This window comes from Alosa sapidissima, chromosome 3 (assembly GCF_018492685.1).
Source record: "Alosa sapidissima isolate fAloSap1 chromosome 3, fAloSap1.pri, whole genome shotgun sequence".
Taxonomy (NCBI): domain Eukaryota; kingdom Metazoa; phylum Chordata; class Actinopteri; order Clupeiformes; family Clupeidae; genus Alosa; species Alosa sapidissima.
In genome coordinates, this window is record NC_055959.1 from 5,538,408 (window position 1) to 5,563,308 (window position 24,901).

Consider the following 24,901-nt stretch of genomic DNA (forward strand, 5'->3'; position numbering starts at 1 on the left):
TAGGGTAACTAGCTGTGGTTTTCCGAACCTGACATAAACTCAAATTGTACTGAAGCTATAAGCATATTGTTGACTGAAAATGGTTTTAAACACTGACGGTCAAAAAAACAGGTACAATTGTAAGATAATTATTTCTGAGATTTTTTTAATCTTCCTTTCAGTCAAAAAACAACTGTAACAGGTGCAAGCCGTGCTTCATTCAAGTCCTTTGGGCAGTAAAGGGATAAGTCAAGATCACATCTGACAAACATAAGGTCGACCACTTAACATGCTTTATTTCAGCATCCAAAATAATTAAAAACATCTCAAATTATTATACATATACAAAATAGGTACAGATCCTCTTGATTTTTTATCCCCCTATGGTGTGTCTGCTTCTCTCATGATAGTTGGACTTTCTCAGTTTGTTCCTGTTCTCATTTTCCTAAAACTTTTGTCAAAAACAAAAGAAAACAAATACAAAAGGTCTAGAGGGGTAATTGCCAAAGGCAATTGGACAACATAAAGAGGGGATGAAAAAGAAAAACAAAAGACAACAACCAAAAAGTGTCAAAAAAGGTGTTCGAAACAAAACAAAACAAAATAGGTTCGACAAATCCACCTGCTTATTCTACACTAACAAAGACTGTGTGCATCACAGCTGTAGTTTTTACCCCTAACCAAGGCTCAAGTAGCGGTTAAGCACACACTTTAAAAAGATGGCATCTGTTACAACTGAACAGCAAGATCATGTGGTTTCTTAGCACCAAAGGCCCTGTAAGCAAGAATGTTAACAAAACATCACTTCCAAAAGCAGAATTCTAATACATTCCACTAACAAGGCCTCATATAGCACCAACGTAGCTGTTGTCTGCTCCATTCAATCATACTTCCATCGTGTAAAATCTACCCTGGTGTTGTCTAATACTGGGTAAAGTTGATTTCTTGTCTGAGGTAGCCATTAGATTTCAAAATGAAGTTGAACCCCTGTCTCTACTGATGCTTGCCATGTGACTCGACAGAACAATGGTATTTTCCTTTGGTGGTGCTTGTCCTGGAGGGTAGAACAACAAGACACTTTACAGTCGTTTTCCATATTTATTTAACACCTGAACATGGTACAAAGCATTGTTTTTTCTTTTTTTCATTGTCCTTCCGCAGTGGTAAAAAAAGTCACCTGTATCTGATGGGAGGGGGGAGATTTTACGCTTTACAAGTATAAATTATTTTCTTGTTGCCAGTGAAACAAATGAGTCTTCTAAAGTATCCTCGGTGTAGGTGTTCATAATATAGTGGTCCCAGGAAAAAAAAAAACTCGATAACACACGACCACTGTCTTCAGAAGCGCAGTTTTAAGCAAGTGGACCATTCTGACAGCCAAATCAAACTTGAGGGGTATTTTAATGCATAGGAAAAAGATTTAGAGAGATGACTGCTAGAAAAACACACACACAAACACACAAACAATTTCAAGTCCAGATTTCTTTTTTACAAGAAGCAGACTGGGCCAATTTCAATGCCAAATTCCTGATCGGGTGCACCAACGTCCATAGGAGCGATGTCAATAATAGGCAGACGGGATGTTTTCGTTGTCTTGTAGTCGATGACTGTCTTGCCCCATGCACCAGTGTGCGACTGTGATGATAACAAAAACAGAGACAGTCAGTACCTCAGGTAACTCAGATCTTTACAGGTAGCTCAGATCTTTTATGTAAAACTGGTTCATTCTTCATTGCTCTATCTTATACGTGAAGACTCAACAAGCTTCACTACAAATATTTGTCTTCATACAGTGGTCACTATTGTGGAAGAAATGATTCTACTGAACCAGTGTAGGACTCCCTCCACATTTTGTCTACACATTAGCCACACATATTCTACTTTAAGCCACATTAAAGAGAGTAGACACACTCATATACCAATAGCGAAAGAGATAACCTTAAAAGTAACACGAAACTCACCGTGCAGCTGTCCTCGACCACGCTGTATGTGAAGCGGCTGTTGCCCTCGGCTCTGACCTCGATCTCGTTAGAGCCCTGCAGGAGCAGAGCCTTCTTAAGATTGCCTGTTTGCTGATCCATGTAGGCAATGCTGTTCTTGCAGTGGTATGTGATGTTCTGGGAGGCCTCAGTGGCCATGAGGCGCAGGAAGGTGAGCTGAATGTTGACATCCTCAGGCTTGGATCCCTCACTGCCATACTCAAACTGATGGTAAGAAGGCATCAGAGGGTAAAATTAGCAACAAACGCTTGAACGTACAGGGAGTGGTATTCAGATGAAGCGAGATACAATTTGAAGGATGGGATTAAAATGGGGGAAAGGATATTATTACCTGGAAGCCTTCGGACATGGACTCGCTGAACCAGACGTGCTTCTTCTCCTTGATGTTCTTGCTTGTGTACCAGTTCTTCTTGGGAATGTCGGCCACAGATGGGTAGACGCAGGTCTCGCCAGTCTCCATGTTGCAGTAAACCTTGATGGAATCCTGAGTGCAACCCTGGTCGGGGTCGATCCAGTACTCGCCTGATTGGGGTACACGGCACAATATAAGTGTGAGTTTAGAAAAAAAAATCAATACTAATAATATTCTCTGTCAAAAATACTAGTAATTGTATCACAGAAATGTGTAGCATTGTTGATGAATTCCAAACAGTGTGCTCAGAAATGAACTAGACACCAGAGAGACCTACCGCTCTTCCAGTCTGGGTGGCACATCTTCAGGTCGCGGCAGGTGCGGGCTGGGTTCTTCTTGGTGCCATCGGGGCTGCGGATGCTCTCAATCTGCTGGCTCAGGGACTTGAGTGTTGTGTCAACCTCCAGGTCACGGTCACGCATCACGTTGGCATCGTCGGCACGGAAACGGAAGGGATCGGGAGCCTTCTCTTGTGGCTGGGCAATGAAGCCGAGGTCGAATCCACCACCAGGGGCACCAGGAGGTCCAGGGGGTCCGGGAGGTCCAGGGGGACCCTAAAGAACAACAGGAAGGAAAGCAAAATGCTTAGAGCAAGCAGGACTTGAAACCACATGTTATGAATGTTGGGGTGAACTGCAGAGGTGGCTGATGTTGACTTACAGCAGGTCCAATTTCACCAGTGCGACCACGAGGTCCAGGGGGTCCAATTGGTCCAGGCAGACCGCTCATGCCATCCTTACCAGGGGAGCCAGCAGATCCAGAAGGTCCCTAGGTGTTGTGAAGAGAGACACCAACATGATATGAAAATTGCACCTAACTTCCCATTCAAGCTGATTTAGTTGTCTTGTCTTTGGTGATTTTCCTGATATAGCTGAGACTACATAGCATAGAGACATTTGTTCTGTTAATTTGCAGTGTACATATCAATACTTAGGAAGTGCAGAAATAATAATAAAAAACATACTGTAACAATATACAAGAAATACGTACTCTAGGTCCAGCAGGTCCAGAAGAACCAGCAGGTCCGGCCTCACCAGAAGATCCCTATTCACAGAAATAACAATTTACTTTCCGTAAGTGCACTATAGTGACCAGTGTTTACCACAGAATTGAATTCTATTTGTGGTGGCATGTTTGCAGAATTAACTTGAATGCAACAGTTTTTAACAAATTAGTGCAGCATGGTTATGAAGCTAACCAGATTTAAGCACAATTTAGTACAACCTGGAAAAATCATTGTGTGGTGGTCAATGTTGACATTGTGGTGGGCCGCCACAAATAAGTCAATGTATGGGAAACACTGGTGACATATCTATTGTGCTAAGAAACATACAGTTCAAGTGTGTCATACAATATGATCAGAAGTGTGAGATGCCCATAGATAATTATTATTTCCCAAAAGCTTCAATCCAGGCTTATTCAAAAGTCTGTTAAGCTTTAAAGAGTTTTCCCCTCTTCTATTCCATCAGTAGCTAAGAGAATCCTAGAACAGAACATCTAGGATGTCAGTCAAACATGAAAATGAATGTTATTAGCTGAGAGCATGAGGGAAAAGAGTGAAGTTGAGATGTTTCAAACCACTGGCCTACTCCAGTGTGACTGGCAGGTGTTGTGTGTTGTAGCTATAACTTAACACTATAAAAGTGAAGGATTGCAAGTAGGCTTACAGGAGATCCAGGGGGTCCCTGCATGCCAGTGAATCCTCTGTGTCCCTTCATGCCTCTCTCTCCAGCCTCACCGGCCTCTCCCTTGTCTCCACGAGCTCCAGCAGGTCCCTGTGATGTACAGGAGGTCAAGTTAGTTCAATTCAATTGCACTCCAACAGCAGATTCAACAAAAAATATGTTCTCTTGATGGTTAAAAGAAACCAACATCTGAATACTTTAAAGTAACCGTACAAAGACTAAGAACTTTCCATTAATAGTAGAAATATTTATATGATGTTGTAAGATGTAAGACGTTATGTGGAAATCATGGAATCCATCAAATCTGGATTTAGATCCTGAAGTGAATTTCCCAGATACAGTGAAATGCACATTGGTTCCCAAAGTGGGACAGAGGTTAGACTACAGATGATCAGGGAGAATGAGGGAGTACTTACGGCAGGTCCGCGAGGACCAGCGGGGCCAGCAGCGCCAGCAGGACCAGCAGGGCCCTGGAGTTGGACAGATAGAGGTAGAGAAAAGCAAATGTTAGGTCAGGTCCTACTTAGCCTTGGTCATTCTCTTGGAATTGAATACATTTTCATTGTCTCCACTGCTCGGGGCAAAGATGTGTTGTTGGCTTCGTGAACACTCACAGACTCTCCACGGTCACCAGTCTTGCCAGCAGGTCCAACGGGTCCAGGAGCACCAGAGGGTCCAGGGGCACCAGGAGCTCCGGCAACACCGGACTCACCACGCTCTCCCTATGGTGGAACCAGACAATGAGGGAAAAGTTAGTCAAAAGAATAAAGGAGATACTGGTGTGGTACACTCATAGGTTTTAATGGAACTGTACAGGGCACAGCAACCAAAGGAGTGACGTTCTAACCTTGGGGCCAGGGGCACCATCACGTCCAGCAGATCCCTCATTTCCAGGGGCACCCTATATGAAACAGAGAAGAAGTGATTTTGAGTACTTGACTTGTCCACTAATTTGGTATCATTATTGTGCTAATGACTTAGAAATCCTCTCAGACTTGTACTGGAAACTACTTTGTCCAAGTAGACCTTGACACTGGAAACAGATCTGAATCACAGCCAGATCTACTCTAAAAGGAGTGAATTCTGAGCAAAGTCTTGGTGATATCAGACAGGATTCTCACCTCACGACCAGCCTCGCCAGGGGGTCCAGCAAGTCCAGCAGGTCCCATGGGTCCGGGAGGTCCACGCTCACCGCTAGGTCCACCAGATCCCTGTTTGCCGGGCTCTCCCTAAAGCAGACAATGAGAAATGTGAGCAGTCAAGAAAACACCTTTGTTCTGGTTAACACAAGAAATAAGGAAATAATGTGGAGAAACTAGACTATATCTTGGGGAATGGTCTTCAATATTATCTTCCTATATATCAGGAGTTATGATAGAAGAAGCTACAGTGTTATCTGGTGGTATTTATGTTTGACAAGTTGTTCTGTTGAGGGAAATACTTACAGCTGCTCCAGAAAGACCAGGGAAACCACGCTCGCCTCTCTGTCCAGGAAGACCAACAATACCACGGCTTCCAGCAAGACCCTGAGGTCCGGGGATACCTGCGGATCCCTAAATAAATAAAGCAGAGATCGCTTAAGTGTCTTGAGCACTGTCGGAGCTTCTAATGTTAGCCACATACTCCAAAAAGTAATTCTCAAAAGAATAAAGATCAACTATGGAATAATGAAGGGCCAAAGGATGGATTTCTGTATATCATTGGCAATTTATACTGAGAAGTACTAGTTTAGTCAGAGGTTTAGCTTGTTGTATAAGTTCAGTCAAAGGTTATATGCCTATTGTGTGCTCTGAATGTCCTGACTGTTGACTATTGTCTGCAAGCTGTTTTCCCTCTGCTGCAGAACACAACAGATTAAGCTGAGATAGGTTAGATGTTGTCTAAGAGGGACTTACAGAAGGTCCTTCACCACCAGGGGCTCCCTTCTCTCCAGATGGGCCAGGGGGACCAGCAGCACCAAGCTCACCAGGGCGGCCAGCAGGTCCAGTGTCACCACGGTTACCCTTGGGTCCTTCCTTGCCACCAGGTCCGGGAGGTCCAGCTGGGCCAGGGTTTCCCTGAAAAGTGAGGAATGCCAGATGGGTTAATCAGGATTTTGATGGAACTTACGAACAACATGCATTGTTGTTGTTTTGATCGAGTTTGAGGACTGTAAGAATTGGTCCACTTACAGAGGGGCCGGGAGGTCCAACTCTTCCGACAGCACCAGGGAATCCAGTAGCACCCTAGCATGGGGTAAAAACAAATCAAGTTAAATTAAACTCACAGACCCTGGTTGATGAATAAAATGTAGATATTATCCAGTGATGCACATGAGATTGAGTGCCAAGAGTCTGGGCACACCTATTGTAATTGCAAGAAATTTGGTATATGTCTATTTTAAATTTGTTTTAAAATGAATATACTTACGGGAGGTCCAGCAGCACCACGGGCACCCTTAGCTCCAGTAGCACCAACGGGGCCCTGTGTGAATATAAACATGTATTAATAAACAGGAGGAATAAATAATAGCCTAATAGTAGTAGTATTACTTGTGACTGTCTGACTTATGCCGGAACTGTGTACAGATTCTTTTTAAAAATCATAATCGCTTTGGTGTGCTAAAGTATAGTTAACCAATGTGGAACATGACAATGTTGTTATTTGTCATTTATAGCTCAAATGAGCAAATTGGCAAATCAAAGTCAAAGGTATATCATCATCACAGGCTATTAAGACATCCAGTCAACTGTGGTCTCAATTGCTAAGGTGGGGTGCATAGACCATACCACAATCACTTGCACTGGATTTCTATGACTGTGCTGTAGCTGGGCACCTAACACCTACCAAATATTGTTTTTACTTGATATTCTGGCACACAGCTCAAAAGGAATTTGTCCATGTAGACTGGCTTCTGGTGTTCATCCTAACCACACAGGTGCACAACTAATTTTATCATAAAACTGATCTGTGTCTTCAAACAACTGATTCGCCCAAGATGAGTGTTTCTGCTAATGGATGAATCCCTCCACTTGCTCTGGAGATGCCTTGTATGGTCAGACTATGCCCACACTTAGACTGTTATTTTTGGCAAATTGTTAGTGGAGTTGTGTCTGAGGTGAATCAAGTAGCCTACTGTACCTGAGGTCCAGGGGCACCAGTGGCTCCAGCAGGTCCGGGAGATCCAGCATCACCCTTGCCACCAGTGTCACCAGACTCTCCCTTGCTACCAGGCTGACCATCAGAACCCTGTATGGGGAGAAAGTGGAAAGAGACTAAAGTTAATAAGCCCCCATACAGCATAGTACCCAAGTACATGTCAGTAGGATATCACGTGAAAGGATGTTAAGGTGGACAGGCTTGTTGGGTGGGTAGGGTGGGGTGGCATTTTGGGATACTTACGGGAGGTCCAGCGAATCCAGCAGGTCCGGGAGGACCACTCTCTCCGCGCTCACCCTAGCAGGAGACCGAGCATGGGAGAGTTAGTCATATGAATGAAGGGCTAACATTACACATTAAGGGTCAAATGTTGCATTCTGATACAGTAGCCTGGTGCACTATTACAAATAATGTCATGACTTCTTTTAGAACGGATGACACCAACTCTTTTGGTCTAATTCTACTGCCGTTGCTATTGATGTTGATGATCAGCATAATTGTGTAATCTTTAGAAAAGTTTGTGAAATATACTCACAGGGGGTCCACGAGCACCAGTAGGTCCAGAAGGTCCAGAAGCACCACCCTCACCCTAGGTAGAATAAAAAAAGACTTGAAGTGCGAGCCCATGCTAAAGAAAACAGTGGTCAGTCATCTATGTGAATGCACATTTTTAAAGTTTACATTTAAAAGGAGGCTCACCTTGTCACCAGGGGCACCAGCAGGGCCAGGAGGTCCAATAGGTCCAGTCATACCACGGGCACCATCTTTACCAGTTGCACCATCGGTTCCCTTGGCACCATGCTCACCCTATAAATGAAAAATCAATAAGCATAAGTCCTCCAGGAACTATTCTACAGTTCTTCTGTATGCTCTTTCAGGATGAAAGCCACTCTAGATTCAGCTTCTGTCTGGGATGTGGATGCTCTGACATGACTGTCATGGTGGACGATTTTGTTATTGACATTTACATTCAATCATGTCTTCTACTTCTGTCCACAGTGACTTATAGGTAAGGCACAATAGAAGCATCACTTCCATCACAGTGATAAAAGCCTAGGATTAGCTTTACATTGTGAGGTAGGAATATGTCACCAAATCCCACAGCAATGTACTGAAGCAATCAATAATCTATCAAGACGCTCTGGTGGACTTACTCTCTCGCCCTTAAGTCCGGGGAGACCAGCAGCACCCCGCTCACCGGGCATTCCCTGCAGTCCGGGGGCTCCTCCAGCGCCAGGGGCACCTGGAGCACCAATATCACCCTGGCAACAGAGAAGAGAAGGGAGAAAATGGGATGACTCATTTAGATGAGGGTTCTTAACAATGTTAATTTGCTAGAGAGCTGATGTTGGCATTACTGCTTGCTTAAGTTGTGTCTAAAACCATATCATAGCAAAATCATAGCCAATGTCATTATCAAAGTACATCTTACTGTCTAATATTACAGTTTGAAACTGTTATAGTTAGTTATGGTCAAGACTAGGTAATTAAAGGACATTATTATGTAGTTTTGACTGTGTGGATGGTCTGGTGATCTGCATTTTTAAATAAATCTTAAGTTCACATTGTTCTCATCAGTGAGCCGCTGAGGCTATTTTGGTTGGAGTTGAGGCTATCAACTTCTGGTTTAGCCTCTAATATTAGCAATACATAGAAAGAGTGGAATTGGTTGGTGCCATGGTCTTTGTGTCCATACCTTAGCACCATCGTTACCAGCGGATCCAGGAGAACCACGGGCGCCAGCAGGTCCAGCGGGTCCGGGGGCACCACGCTCACCTGGGAATCCTCTATCACCCTGAGGAAGACCAGAAAAGAGCCATGAGCTTTTTGTTCAAGGATCCAGACAGCAACAAGAAGAAGATCCATAGGTGCTGAGTGGATCAGTTAGAAGATAGATCTGTCTGACTGTTAGAGAAGTACTCACTCTGGATCCAGCGGGTCCAACAGCGCCAGCCTCACCAGGCAAACCCTATGAAGAAGAGATGATTATTAGCATGGAGTTCTGTTTTTCAATAGATGGTGCCAACTTCCTCTTTAGCTACCACCTGTCTGAGTTGATAAGTCAGTTGATGTCACATCAAAGTTGACTGAGTTGAATGAACATTTATGTGTCCAGTCACTTGGGACACTCACCTGCTCGCCAGCCTTGCCAGGCTCACCAATAGCACCCTGAGGTCCTGGGAGTCCCTGTAGTGAAAAGACAAAATGGAGGACCGAATAAGTAATTAAGTCTGTGATTTAACTTTCACAACACTCCCAAAGTATATCTAACTACTGAAGAGGGCAAAGGAGAGCACACCCACCTGGAATCCGGGAGGACCAGCAGGTCCCTGCTCACCTCTCTCTCCAGAAGGACCCTGTTGGAACAGACAGTGGAGAAGCATTTGTCAGAATAAAATAGCATCCATACCTATCTGTAATCAGTTTTCAGTTTTGTCCATTGTGGGATGTTGATGTGTTTCAGGCATTGAGTAGTTGCCAAAGTTGTGTAATAGCAGGTACATGTCACACAGGTTAACACAGAGCATTGTGGGATGGTGGAGCAGTATGACACTTACAGAGGGGCCAGGGGCACCTGGAGCACCAACGTCACCATCTTTGCCAGCAGCACCCTATAGAACAACAGCAAGGTTACCATAAGACTTAAAGAAGACATTAATAAGGTCAGCCTATTTAATAAGGTCTGCCTATTTATTAAGCTAACACATAAGTTAAGTTAGGTGTTGGGTAGCTGAGTAAGTGAACTTACAACGGCGCCAACAGGTCCCTGCACTCCTCTCTCACCAGGCTTGCCACCCTCACCCTGTCAAGGAAAAGAACATGTCAGCTCTGAGGACAAATTGTTACAACTAAGGCTGTCAAACAATAATAATAAAAATAAAACAATAATAATAAAAAAAACTAATTGATCACAAAATGTTGCTGTGATTAATCTTGGAAATCTATGCAAATATAATATGACAGTGGAAGAGTGAAACCACCAACACTAAGATGGAAGAGGGAGAGAAAGAGAATGACCATGCCAAATTTTCCCATGCCAAAATTTTGGATAGAATTTGTAATCATTTTGGAATGGTCGTGAAATGTGTTGGTACTTACAGCAGCACCCTTGGGTCCGGGGAATCCCATGACACCAGGCTGACCTCTGGCTCCAACTGGGCCTGGGGGTCCAGGGCGGCCATCTTGTCCAGGGGCACCCTGTAAAGTTCAGGATGAGAAGAAAAACCATGAGTCTCTCAAAGTCACTAAAGTTTTATTCCATAAAATGAATGTATTAACATCCATATCTAACCCTGTAAATATCTCTCCATGGATTAACAAAGATTGTTTGTAAATCCTCACAGTAGAATTCCTTATTCAAAATGTGATCAAATATTTTGATATAGGCTACTTTGAATTGTATTGTAATATTCTAACATTTTGACTCCAGTACTTGAGTACTCAAATACATACTCTGTATAACTCTATAGGATGTGTTGAGTAGCTAGCTGGCCTTGTGTGCTTGCTAGTGCAACAGATGAGTCGGTTTCTGCATTTTAGCTACATGTAGGTGTTGTTATGTGGAATAAGCTAACACTAAGAGGAAATACGATGTGATTCAGCATGAGGTAGATTTAGTCAAGTGGTTTTCAAAATACTGTAGGAGAAGAGGTTGTACTTACAGATGCGCCCAGCTTTCCGTCGGGTCCAGGGCTACCAGGGCTGCCAGTCATTCCCTAAGAAGGGAAAAAAGTAAGAAAGGTCAACTAGAGGGCAAGAGGTCAAATGCTGTAGCAGTCACAAGTAGTGTACAATGTTCATTATTTCCAAATGGCTGATGACTTTACTATTCCTTAAGCAATATCCCATGTTTGGGCATTCAAAAAGCCGTGCATTTCTCTAAGGGTGCTGTGGTTGCTGTGGTTTACATATTTTATTGTTTTTACATTTACTCTCTCTTATGTCAACTTTGGGAAATAATTATTTTGAAGATCACAAGCTAATTAAGTTAACATAAGGCACTCTTTGATCTGTCCTCTGGAGACTTTGAACATGAAATGTTCTGTTTATTCACTCACCTTGGCTCCGGGCATACCAGGCTCACCGTTGCGGCCAGGCTCACCAGAAGAACCCTTAGGTCCAACAGCTCCAGGGCCACCACGCTCACCAGTGGCACCCTAGAGGGAAAGAGAGGAATAGCAATGTTACCACCCTGAACTCAAGTGATCAGAAAATGATTAGGCACTAAGAAGACTTTCTGTCAGACACAATGTTTTTTCCTCCTTAATATAAAAGTATCTATTAGTCGTCCATATTACGATTTTAGATTATGCCATGTTATGCTTAATCAATCAGTCCGTCAAAAACAGAGTTTAGGGTTTTTCTGATTCTCACCTTGGGGCCAGCAGATCCATCAGCACCAGGGAAACCACGGCTTCCGGGGGCACCCTGTCAGAAAGAAATACAGATACATGTTAGTGCCATGACAAACTCATTACTATAACGTCTGAATCAAAAGATCTGGAATAAACCAATAACAAGTTCAGCTCTGCTGCAGCCACTGCAGATCCAAAGCGGCAATACTTGAAACAAGCCAATTAACCAATTAACCAAGGTCACAGGCTTTTTACAGTATAGTATGTGCATCAAGTGAAATGTCCTTACTCCTCATATTAGTAGACAGTGATGTTTTAAGAAATGTTTTTATGGGTCATGACCATGGATAAAGACTGTCATGAATCCATGTTTGTAACCACCATCTCTTTACTCTCTTCCTTTTTGAAGAACTAAGAATCAGGCAAATAATCCCCATATTTATTAATAGTTTTTCCCCAGCCCATTAACAGTAAATTGAATTATGTACATTTAACATTACCTTTCAGTATTGCTAATGAACAAACTACTGTTTTGTCCAATCTCATGCCAATCAACAACTTTCAAAGATTATGTGGTGTTGACAATTTGTGTTGTGAAGAGAAAACACACAGAACTGGACATCGACTGAAAAAAGGGGGGATGTCAGATGGGATGCAGAAAGAGAGAGGGAATGGGGTGATGAGAAAGAGAGAGGGAATGGGGTGATGAGAAAGAGAGAGGGAATGGGGTGATGAGAGGTGAGATTTGGGGTTACATACGCGCTCTCCAGGGGCTCCACGAGATCCAATAGCACCGGGCTCACCACGAGCGCCTCTCTTGCCCTCCTCACCAGCAGGTCCGGGGGGTCCCTGGACTCCAGGAGCACCCTAGGCCATAAGAGACAGACAGGGTTAAGGAAGGATTCCTTAATTAACATTATAATGCATTAATTAACTGAAAAAACCTATTACAATGCATTACTATCAACATGCACTGAATGTTGTGGACAACAATAAGTAAAATAACATTAATTGATCATTTATTTATATTTAGGTGTGTAAGTGGTTATGCGTTATCTGGTCAGTATTGTTAAATAGGGTTTGTGTAGAAATGCAGGTGCACTTACACCCTCTCCCTTGGCACCGTGTTCTCCCTTAGCTCCGGGGGCACCAGCCTCACCCTGGTGTCCAAATGGATACATTCAGTTCACACATAGAATTGACATTTATATCAACAGAAAATACTAAAGTGGGTGGCATTGACGATTATCCATTGAACTAACTTTTAAAAATACTCAAATTAACCAATTTCATGTAAAAGGCATTTTTTTCTTATGTATAATAACAATGTGATAGGGACACTTACAGTGTTACCCTTGGGTCCTGGGGCACCTTGTGCACCAGCGGTTCCGGGGGGACCACGAGGTCCAGGGAAGCCAGGAGCTCCAGCAACACCAGCAGCACCCTGTAGGGGGCAGCAGAGATCCAGTTACTCAACAGTGACTCCTCTGCATGGAAAAATTGTACACAAGTAAAGAAATGTCCAAAACATGTCAAAAAGACTAAAATTCACTCAGTTTACTCACAGGGGCACCCTTGGCACCGGGGTTACCATCAGCTCCGTTGTTTCCCTGTTATAAAAACAAGGCAAAAAAAAAAATGGCAGCAAGGTTAGTAGTGGCTAAGTGTTCAGCAAACTAATCAACACATTCCACAGGTCACACACCGAGCAACATACAATCAAGCAAAGAAATATATAGAAACAAAAACAAAAAAAGACACGTTATGTCCACGTACAGAAGGTCCGGCAGGGCCAGCAGGTCCGGGGTTTCCTGGCTCACCACGAGCTCCAGCAGGTCCCTCACCACCACGGGCTCCCTGAGGTCCGCCCTCTCCCTGTGGGGTTGAGAAGATATACAGTCAGGATTGGGCAAAGTGTGTGACACCATGACCTTACATGCCCTCTCTATGGCTCGGCTGAAGGAGCTAGCTAAAGGGAAATGCTACACGCGCTACAGTGTGATGTACTGTACTGGATGAGGATAGATAATGAAGATTTTCATTATCCAACAGCTGAGCCTTGGGCCAAAGAATGACCATTATCATTCAGCATAAGGCATTTTTTCAGGCCTCTGGCATGAATTTATGTTTTTAAATCTTGCCTCTCCATCCTCTAGTTCAGAGCAATGATCAGCAAATCAAGCTCTCCACACACAAAATTAACTTTTTCAGTAACACAGATTACAGTTGTTTTCAGTTGTGTTCAGTATTTATAATACGTTTTCTGGGTACTTCTATGTAAAGATTTAGACTATGTGTAACTTTACTGCACATCTGGCTCAATTTTTCTAAATTTTTCAAGACTCCCTGTCAATTATCCGTAGATGGTTTTCACAATGAAATCATCTTGCTAAGACTAAATGCGCTTAACTTTACAAGCTGAATACAAGATAGTTTTGGTCTGACTGGCTACTCAGACCTATCTTGGTGTGAGGGAGACTTTAGTAGGCTTTGGGAAGTATTCTGTGATATGTTTGTGATTGCTCACCTTGGATCCAGGGCCACCGGGGAAACCGGGAGGACCAGCGGGACCAGTTGGGCCCTAAAAATAAAACGATTGAATGAAAAAAAAAACAGTCAAAACATGAAAAAATATAATTGAAAACATTTACACATTTACTTTCAGCTAACTAACATTCGAGTGTGATCTAATATATATAGTCCTCATTTACATTGAAAAGCAGTTAACAGTACACTATTAATGGGCGTATGTAGCCTATGTCCTGTGGGATGTATGGTTGTGTTTATAGTTTTTGTAATAAAGAGGGGAGTCATTATATCGCTTGCCATTCATAACATGTTTATAACAACAATGAAATAAATAATGAACTCTGACGTTTATAACATATTAATAACACATAGGACAAAATATGCTGCTTTGATTGGAAAACTTACAGGAGGACCAGCAGCACCAGCAGCACCATCATTACCACGGGCACCCTGCAAAACACAGGAATAACACATGAATAACATTATATGAACATATGGAGAACAAACAGTTGTGTATCTAAATTATGTATGGAAGGCATAGAGCTCTGGGAGTAGACAAAAATGTATGCAGTTAGAAAGCGTGATATTGAGGAGTAAACTTTTATCTATTAGAACTAGTGTAAAATAGTAAATTAGTTGTCCATAAGGGCTTGAATTGATGACCAAATTTACTGGTTAATAATTATTCCTTAAGGTATATGGATATAAATGCATCCTAAGAGAGTCTCTTTCAGGTCTGGAGAAATATTTCAGTGGTGATGACTCATGATTTCAGCTCATGCCCACAATGCCCCCAGGGTCTTCCATGGCTTGTGGTTTCATTCAGGACCTCTTAGTATCTGGTAAAGATTTCAAACAGTTTTTGATGTAAACATTATACTCACAGCAGCTCCAGAGGGACCGCTACGGCCTCTCTCACCAGGCAGACCACGTGGGCCCTAAAAAGAAAAGAAAAGACAAAAAGAGATGTTCAATGGATACAGTGGATTACTACAGTAACTACAGCAACAAACAATTTAGATATTTTAAAGTAAATATGTAACATTACTGTAACGTTTTGTTGTCTATGTTTATATTAGATAACATGTATATTTAACAGGAGTTAATGATGTGTTTGCAAAGTGACAGTGGAGTCACAGCATATGAAAGATGGTCTTAGGAGGGATCATCTGATTATGGTCAGGTTTGTGTGGGACATGGTAATGGAAAGATGAAGACAGATTACTTACCATTGCTCCGGGGGTTCCATTCTCTCCAGCTGCACCAGCCTCACCCTGTATGCCAGAAAATTAAGATATTAAGAACATTGCATCATGGGAAATGTAGTGTATATGTAATAAGTAGGGGTGGGGGATTTTGCAGCACTTACCTTAGGTCCAGCGGGGCCACTGTCTCCCTTAGCTCCATCTAGACCGCTGAATCCCTGAAAGAGATGGACAACAGGAGGTCAATCAGTGACCTCTGAAGAAAAACTTTGGTCAAAGCTGTCCCACATAGGCTCTTCTTAGCATCCCACAAAACCCTTGAGTTCCTACATAAAACATCTTCCACATGAAGTGCCTTTCATCGGCTTGTTGGGTTTGCTATAGCTTCAACCCCATGTTGGGGTTCTCTCTGTGTATAGAATTACTCACTCTGTGTCCCTTGATTCCAGGAAGTCCAGGGGTTCCGGGGAATCCACGAGCTCCCTATAGAGAGAGGATTTGGTTATCTTATTGTGATGTGCATTGTACAGTACATATATTAGGATGTAGTTATAGAGGATAATAAATTAAGTGGAACATAAATCTGATACAAAATGGCATCCTTTAGTCATGGGGCTTTCCTGTTCTGTACACTAACTCTGTGAATGAGGGTAAATGTGAAGATCTAAAGAGTGACTGAAGTGTTATCAAAACAAAGATTTATAAATAAAAGTCACCTGAGGGCCAGTGGGTCCGCGCTCACCACCGCGACCAGGTTTGCCAGGCTCACCCTGAACAAGGACAAAAGGAAGATGTTAAGAGGGCACAAACTTGGACATAAAATAACACAAGCAGTCAGCATCAGGCCCTCTGTATCCCTGTATGAAAAACACTGAATAATCCACATTGATTATATATTTTAAATGGTTCTAACCCTGATCTATATTTTAGTAAACTATTGCAAAGTCTGAGAAGTCTCCATATAAATGTTGTTATTGTCCAGATCTGATGCTGATGTAGATAGATAGATAGATAGATAGATAGATAGATAGATAGATAGATACTTTATTGATCCTCAAGGGGAAATTCAAGAATAATTGCCCCATCTTACTTCACAGGCAAGAGAACACAAATCTTTGTGGTTGCATGATCATCATATTGAGAATGTAGAGGCATAAAACAACTTACATCTTCTCCGTTCTTTCCAGGGGGGCCAGCAGGACCACGGGGACCCATGGAACCCTACATGAAACAAGACAAAACAAAAAGCCCTGAGTAAGAGACTATGTCTAGGAACTTTGAACTTTCCACATGTGTGTCTACAGTGTGTGTGTGTGTGTGTGTGTGTGTGTGTTTGTATATGATATGATGTATATATGAATTGTGGGTTTCTTAGCAATTACACCTTTAATTATTTGATTGTTTTCATATTTGCATTTTATGTAAAGCTAACATGAATATCTAGGTCACAGGGTCAAAGTTCAAAGTTCATGTAAGTGACCTTTTAGGAAATGTCTGAACATTCCAGGATTATGGTATTAATGAAAATCATATTATGAGATGTAAAAGAAAACCACAATTTAGTAATCCACATAGGACAATAGATAGTATAATAGTATTTTCCTCTATTAAAACCTAGGGTTTGCTAGAGTTGCTTAGAAGGAAAATGTCCATTCTATTTTTCGCTTAGCATATGCGAACGTGCATATTTGAATGTATTTTTAATGTATTTTTGTGTATCAGTGTGTGTACTCACAGGAGCACCAGCCTCGCCAGGCTCACCAGGGGGGCCAGTGAAACCCTGAGGTCCCTGTAAGGAGACAAAAAGCAGAGGTCAGATATCCGGCATCGCCAAGAGTGCTCACTAAAGGTACATCATAGAGTACAAGTAAGATCCAACAAATGATCAACTGCCATTATTTATTTTTAACGCTCTTTGAAATCTGCTTTATAAATACAATTAATAAAATAGTATAATAATACTTATTATTGGCAAGAATTATATGGAAATACAACTAAAACAGTCTTGGTTGCAATAGACATCATGTGCAATAGATGTTCATGTTGGAGTGCTTGCTCTATAATCAGCAGCACTCCATCAACCACACTGCAAGTCCCAACATGGCAAGCAGGAGACTCACTGGTTGACCTCATGGCGGCTCAACTCCAAAACCTCTGGTAAAGGGACAAGAAAGGAGGAAAAGACAAGCAGACAAAAAAGAGGAAATACTTACACTGTTACCGGGAGGTCCAGGAGGACCACGGGGACCCATTGGGCCCTGGAGAGAAAAATGTTTCTTTAAGTGTTGCAACATGATCTTATTTTAGCATTATATATGATGCATGTCAGTATAACATGCCAACAATAATGTTCAATTGAAATGTGGCCTCCAATAAATTCCAAATATCCAAATATTTGTATATAGACTCAGGTCAAATTAAAGTCATAAGTAGGTCAACAAAGTTCACTGATTATGTATAGCTGACCTTGGGTTGACCTTATATTGGTAATCAACACAGGCTCAAATGTCAAGTCTCTATGGGCTGTCATGAATGTCCCATTTTCCTACAAGGCCTGCTAGAGCAGCTAAGTGAAAAGTGCATCTGTGCTAATGTGGTCATGGTGCATGTGTTGTCATATTGCAGGCCCTTGCTGGTAACATAAATTAACACTGAATTTGTGTGTTCGAGTAGTGTGCATTTGTGTGATGAACCATTGGCCCATACTGTTATTAGAAATGGTGAGTTTGCGTGTTTGTGTGAAGTGCATCTAAGTGTTACCACATGTAGCCTATGTGCTGTTGTCCTGGAGGCCCATTCTTTTATCAGAAATGAACAGTGACATTGTGTGTTTGTGTGGTCTGTGGCACTGTAATGTCTTATTGACCCACACTGTTTACAGAAATGAACAGTGAATCAGTGTGCCAGTGAGGTGTTTGTCTGCAAATATTGTCGTACCATTGGGCCAGGGATGGGCATACCGCCAGACTTATCGTCGAATCCACCAGACATCTGAGGAGCAAAGTTCTGTGGGAAAGAAGGGGTAAAGGGGTCAGTAATGCATTCAGAGTTTTAAACAGATGTCAATTTATCCATACTTGCCATAGCCACAATCTATTCTTCTAAGAACAGCTTTTGCACTTAGTATGTTGGTTGTGTGGATTTCCAAGCAGCTATGCTAACCATGTGTCCAATGTGACTACAGGTTAAAAGGGTGATGGAATGTGTCAACAGATTTTGAACTAGATTACAGAATGAGAGAGACTGAACAGATGTTCCCCTGTCACATTTCCTGGTTTGATTTCCCAAGGAGATGTTGGATAACCAAAAGTTTTAACGTATTATCTTATTTTGTCAGTGTGCGGAGAGACATAAGACTGGCTCTCACCATGACAAATGAAGTCAGCAGCTAGATACACAGACCTAATTCTGTCATGTATAGCGAACCAGCAGCTTAACAAGCTGAGGGACAGCATGCTCTATTCTAGGTGATGTCCAGAGCGCTGTCCACTACTCTGGTGCTGAACTGACTCTGGGAATCTGCTTACAGTGCCCCCCTGAGGCTTTGGTCTGGGGCAGCATGAGTGACTGAAGTGTGTACATTTTTGTGGGGGGTTAAACGGTTGACCTCTGACCTTTTGGGGTCAATCTTTTTGTATCTGAGAGAGGGAGTTAACTTACTCCGCCAAGGCCGGGAGGTCCAGGTGGGCCTGGGGGTCCGGGAAGGCCGGGCTGGCCAGGGATGCCATCATTTCCGGGATAACCAGCGGGGCCCTGTTTTAGAAGGTGAAACGAAGGGAATTTTTTAGAGATTGTTGGAAGTTTGGAGTCAGGTAGCCACCTCAACTGTTTACCATTGATAAATGCCAGTCAATCTGCTAATACACGGTTATTATCAAGATTACATAGATAGAGAATAATATAATATAATATAATATAATATAATATAATATCTCAGTTTATTGATAGGATGTATGTATTTTCTATCTGGAAGTTTAGCCAACTACCTCAATACTGTAAAAGAGCTCAACTATTTTTTGTCAACAGTGTAACAATCTTGGAAATGAACATTTAACTCTGATTGTCTGATCTCTTTCGTTTTAAAAACCTCCATAAAAGCATGACATTGGGGTGTTCCAACTTCAATTAACACAGTCTAAGCAAAACATCCCAATACAGACATAAATGTCTAGACGAAATGGAAAGCATGCTAGAAATGAAGAAGAGGAACCTACTCTGTCTCCCTTGGGTCCGCGGGGTCCCTATGTAGATTAAAATACAGCATGTAATCATAGTAGTAATAATAATGTCAATAATAATATGGATATAAGTATTACATTATAAATCATTCATAAAGAAACTAATTACCTCAACAGTCCCCTGGCTTCGACCTATAAAATAACAGAGAAAAAAAGTCATGATCTCAAATCACAAAGAAAGTTGTCAGTATTTCTTCTCTCCAGGCATTATTCTCAAGCTCTAACTCTACTTTATTCATTGTATTTTGTAGTATTTTTGCTCCTTTTACTTTACTGTAACCCCAGTGAATTGTCCCATACCATGGCCTGTTTAGCCATTATAGGCCTAACTGAAAAATAAACAACAATAATAAATAAATAAATAAATAAACAACAACACAAAATCAGACTTGGCCCAAGCCATTCTGTATAATCCCATTGGAACAGGTGGCTGACGAGGGGCAGAGGATGACAGATAAGGATAATATCCAGGCCTTCCCATGGTACAGTAGGTTATCCATGAACGTTACTCCACCGAGAAACGGCAATGATTCGGCTTGATATGTTGAGCCTTTCCCAGAAAAGCATTAGCCTACAACTGCGGGCCATGTCGGTCAAGTGCGGTCAGGACTCGTACCGTCGTCGGGGCAAATAGGGCAGCACTCGTCGTGTGGGATCACTGGATTGGGGCAGTCGGTAACTTCTTCGCAGATGACTTCATCGCACATAACGGTGCCGCTGTCGCACACGCAGATCTGGCATGGTTCGGGTTTCCAGACGTCCCTGTCGTTGTAGACTTGACCGTCCAACGTGCAGCTCACGCCCGTGCCTACAATGGAACGGAGCAAAAACATAGTTTAGCTTGAGAGCCAAACTTCAGATTTTTTTTTCACAAACTTAATGACAAACACGTTAAAATGTATAATAGACCAACCTATTAGAATCAGTAACAGCTGGCCAGACAGTCTATGTAATAAAAGCCATAGGCCTAGGTCTGGTTCTATTCGTTGTAGCAATTAGGCTATGGCTGGAATTTCCAAAATATTGGAGTATTATTTCATGACTGTTGATGTATAGAACATAAAATGACTGTTTAGGCCTACAGGTAGCCTATAGCATCTCTGACTCTTCTTAGTAGGTTAGCCTAGTAGAGGTGGAGAAAATGCAATGTCTGGTTTATGCATAGGTCTACAGAAAGAAGGCCCAGTTCCACGTTGCCTAGAGTTTACTGTCAATGATTAAATAATTGAATACTGTCAGCCTGGCAGAGATCTACGTTTTTCCTTTAGTGGAAAGTCTGAAATGTCTGCATGTGTTTTCAATTATCGCGGAAAAAGCGAAGGGGGCGGAGCGAATCCTTGTGAAACGATATTCCCAACATTATGCACTTCATGTTTTAGCCACCGGGTGGCGCAAGTACATCACTAATCTGTCTTGGTTTACAGGCAGATGTTAAAGCCATATCAGGCGTGGAGTTGAGGGTTCCTCCAACAAAGCATTGATGTCTTTAACAAATTGACGGAGCGTTTTCGTGTTGTTAATGAAAGTTCTACCTTAGCACTCCGTTTATATTCACGTTATTGCCTAGTTTTCCAATCACCCAACCCCAAATTACCATATCAGGTGGATGCAGTAGAAATTTACAAAATCCTTGTTAATATATCTCTAAGCCTTCAAAGTTACGAGCTGTCTCTCTTAAACTTATCATGCTTGACTGGAGAAAGAAATCACTCACAAATGTATCCTGACACCCTCACGAATGTCAGTATTTTCTACGAATAAAATAAATCTAAAGTGCACTATTGGATTGTTTGCCTTCCTAACGCCTGTCTCCATGTCCAACTCTTCACAGCTGTGAAAACGTAGCTCGGGGACATCAAATAGCGCGAGGAGGCAAGGGCCTCGAAACCTGTGCCAACTTGCCTCTAAGTACTCGCGCATGCATGTGCAGTAAAGAAAGGCCCATCCAAGGCAAACAAACTTTCTATCCAAAAATACACGCACACACATCTCTGTAACATAACGAATGAATTGTTTATCGGGGGAGGAGAGCAAGAGGATGACTGGAACAATAGGATACAGATGCGCACCGGTGCACCCTGACAAGAGCAGACCTTTTTCTTTTTATAAGTCCCTCAGTCCGTATGATTATTACTTGTATTCCCTGTTTCTGAGGAGCACCATCAAGCTTTCATCCACAACAGGAGTCTCAAAAAAAGTTTACTCACGATCGTCCTCGCCTTGTCCTCTTGCCAACAGCACCGTTGCGCTAAGCAACAGCGCCAACCGAATATCCACAAAGCTGAACATGTCTAAATATTAGACATGTAGACTCTTTGAGGCAAGAGAAGTTATTTTTTGTCCCCCTTTAGAGTCCAATCATACGAGGTAGGGTCCGGTCTTCTGTATCTCCAAAACAGACCCCTACAGAAACTCCCTACTGCCTTAACCAACTTTTTCCCCAAGCTTTTATACTCCAAAGTTTTGGGGAGGTGCTGGATGCAGCGCATAGCTCGAACATGTTCACGTTTAAGTGAAGTGAGTCCCTCCTTCGTCCCACCGGGGGCTGTCTCAGGAACTTTTTCACCCCTAGCATCTTAAGAAACTTGATCTCAGAATGAAAAGGTGGCGGATCTGTCTAAAAACCATCTAATCTTTTATTTCAAACCAACAGCAACACAAGGCATCCTCGCCGACCGGTGGCAAGAAAGGCCTGTAACTTTATTTTGGCTGCTAATATCCTATCTGATAAGCTCCTAATCATTTGTTACAATAATTTGCTTTGGATACATTTGATTACGTGTATTTCCATGCATCGCTAGGCAAATTATAATGTCGATGTGGTAGGCCTACCTTTGTAATTGCTGCAATGAATAAATGTGTTGTAATTGCTGAATAAATGTGTTATAATCCTAAAGTACATAAGATACGCGCACCGTTATTGACAGATCATTTGGAGTTTATTCAGGTGTTTTCATTTGGAAAATATGTTAACGGAGGAAATGCTTGTTTTGTTATAATTTATTTAACAAAATATTTGCATAGAAATATCTCCGAGAACATTCTTATGTCATTCTGCTGACTTACATGTCATAGCATATAGTTACAACTGTCAAATTGACTGGGCGGGGGAATGCAGTTTCTACTGCTTCTTCTGGTTTGTTTTATTTATTTGCAGAGGAAACAGTAGCCTATAGCTTAATGTTCTACAATAGATCAACTAATGAAATAACTTCTTCAGAGCGCGATACTATACGTCCTCGCAGGCTGATACGTGGACTGCCGCGTAGGAAAATAGATGTGTGCCAGTGGTGCTTTCATCTTGGCCATTATCCACCACAGGTCGTCTGAGGAGAATACCGGTGATTAGAGAAAGATAGGTAGCGATTAAACTGGCTATTAAGGACTTCGCTCCCTTGAGCTATGTGGAACTAAGTAATTTCCCCTTTATAATTGTCATCTCACGAGTAATGATCACAGTCATTTAAAGGGATATTCAACATGCAGGTGGACACTACTTCGGGTTGGGTCGTGCAACGTGGTTAGATGCAAGAGCTCTTAATTTTACACTAGCAGAAGCAGGTGACTTCGAAAACCAGCCAGGCCCCTCAACTCCTAAATAATATGTTGTAATACATTGTGCTTGATTGCATGTAGAATGGGCTATGTCGCTATGCAAATACTGCAGACTGTTAGAAACCATTTCAAAGCAAAATCCTGTAATGACTTTCTTGCATATTTGACACGAGTTAGATATAAGCCTCAGTCAGCCTATAATGAAAACAATAAAGGACTATTTGGCGGCCATTGAGTTGTCCACAGACACGTTGCAGATTGGTTGAGCATGTGCCCAATCAGATCATCAGGACTTTTCCGTATTGCTCTTTTTTCAGAGAATGACGATGAGAGGAACGCGTAGGACTTGCCACCTCACCAAATACATCTCTCTCTCTCTCTCATTCAGTCCTCAACAGTTTGAATAAATCCTCATAAACAAGCATATTGGTCGGTGTATCAGTTTATCAGGGACAGGGTCTCATGTATGACCACTTTGACTGAAATTCTCTGGGTTACAGGATCAAGATCTGTGCAGTGATAAAAAAAAATACTCCACATGGGATTGAGGCAACCACCACACTTAGTGATGCATGTGATACCTTAATGCCAGACTAAATCGGTAATATGCAGGTAATAAACATGTAGTTCCCCACCAGAACCTAACACTATATATAGGAGTATATACACTGTAGGTGTTTCGGACAGGTTTGCTCTCTGTGGGATTTTATTAAGCAGATGAGATTACATGAGTCAATGTGGAGAGTTTGTCTTCATGTGTACAAAGCTGTTTTTACATATAAACTTGACCTTGAAATACAAAAGTGTAAACCACAACCCTGTCATACCTTTCTGCAAAGGAGGTTTTATGGACATGGGCCTTACAATCCCATAGATTATTGTGGTTGAAAACATATGCAGTCAAATGAAATAATAATAACTGTACATAACATAATTAACTGTATTCTGAGTGACTTTGACAAAACTTTGTTTTCCAGGCAATTTTAGTTAAATGTGCATGTCACAACTATATAAGCATTCTCTCATCCTGATGGCGCTTGAAATGGCATGTAAAATCAATGGTTTTTAATTGGTGTGTAACAGTGGAAAGGGCTGTTTAGAAAGATTCTTTGAATGCTTTTGGAGGGCTCCTTTCATGCCCGTCCAGTAAACCTTTGCAAAGCCTTTGATTAGGCCAACAGACTGAAATAGTAACATGTTAGGAATGATTTGCAGAAACAGGGTAATGAGGCATTTGTTAAATCTAAATATGTATAGAAATATGTGGTTTGTGTCTGTGACTTAAATTGTGATTATGACACGTCTTTAAATCATAATGATAAAGTAATAATGAAAGTCTTTCCAGGAAGGAATTCCATGTTAACAATCAATCATAGAGAACCTTTTGATCACAAGTATGTTTTTTTTTTCGTTGCCTCCTTTTCAACAGGTCTTTTCATTAACAGAAAATAAGCTATTTGGGTATTTTGTAACCAAGTGCTCAGAGTGGTGGTAAGAAGTTGATTGGCGGGTGTCACTCAGTGAAACAGGTGTGAAGTCCAGGAGTCTTCTGCTGAAAATACCAACTTCTCTTCTCACCACGCCCCTGGCAGCTGTTGCCTTCTGGGAAGACATCCTCTTTAAAGGTCCATTCTCATTTTGTGTGTGTGTGTGTGTGTGTGTGTGTGTGTGTGTGTGTGTGTGTGTGTGTGTGTGTGTGTGTGTGTGTGTGTGAAGGAGAGAGAGAGAGAGAGAGAGAGAGAGAGAGGAGAGACAGAGACACCTATAATGGTCAGGTGGGTGAATGGAGTTTAAGAAGCCTGTAA

At 42.0% G+C, this 24,901-nt stretch overlaps 1 protein-coding gene across 2 annotated transcripts; it reads right to left on the minus strand.

The window, feature by feature from the left end:
* Positions 1 to 250: 250 nt before the first annotated feature.
* On the minus strand, positions 251 to 21,975 carry col1a1a (collagen, type I, alpha 1a). 2 transcript variants are annotated; one of them, XM_042085658.1, is made up of 51 exons: positions 21,749 to 21,975; positions 20,158 to 20,349; positions 19,651 to 19,673; positions 19,518 to 19,544; positions 18,964 to 19,056; positions 18,241 to 18,309; positions 17,517 to 17,561; positions 17,039 to 17,092; positions 16,471 to 16,524; positions 16,020 to 16,073; positions 15,733 to 15,786; positions 15,468 to 15,521; positions 15,328 to 15,372; positions 14,983 to 15,036; positions 14,504 to 14,548; positions 14,097 to 14,150; positions 13,346 to 13,444; positions 13,135 to 13,179; positions 12,915 to 13,013; positions 12,676 to 12,729; positions 12,329 to 12,436; positions 11,589 to 11,642; positions 11,273 to 11,371; positions 10,877 to 10,930; positions 10,314 to 10,412; positions 9,964 to 10,017; positions 9,773 to 9,826; positions 9,518 to 9,571; positions 9,348 to 9,401; positions 9,139 to 9,183; positions 8,911 to 9,009; positions 8,369 to 8,476; positions 7,914 to 8,021; positions 7,750 to 7,803; positions 7,458 to 7,511; positions 7,197 to 7,304; positions 6,486 to 6,539; positions 6,248 to 6,301; positions 5,972 to 6,133; positions 5,522 to 5,629; positions 5,198 to 5,305; positions 4,924 to 4,977; positions 4,691 to 4,798; positions 4,493 to 4,546; positions 4,059 to 4,166; positions 3,382 to 3,435; positions 3,052 to 3,159; positions 2,669 to 2,945; positions 2,311 to 2,501; positions 1,941 to 2,183; positions 251 to 1,614 (listed from the first exon to the last, which is right to left on the minus strand). In XM_042085658.1, the coding sequence occupies exons 1-51, from the start codon at positions 21,828 to 21,830 to the stop codon at positions 1,468 to 1,470; spliced, it is 4,332 nt and encodes a 1,443-aa protein (XP_041941592.1). In that variant the 5' UTR covers positions 21,831 to 21,975; the 3' UTR covers positions 251 to 1,467. The 2 variants fall into 2 exon arrangements, with proteins under 2 accessions (XP_041941592.1, XP_041941593.1); XM_042085659.1 differs by lacking the exons at positions 6,486 to 6,539; positions 7,197 to 7,304.
* Between the last annotated feature and the right edge of the window lie 2,926 nt (positions 21,976 to 24,901).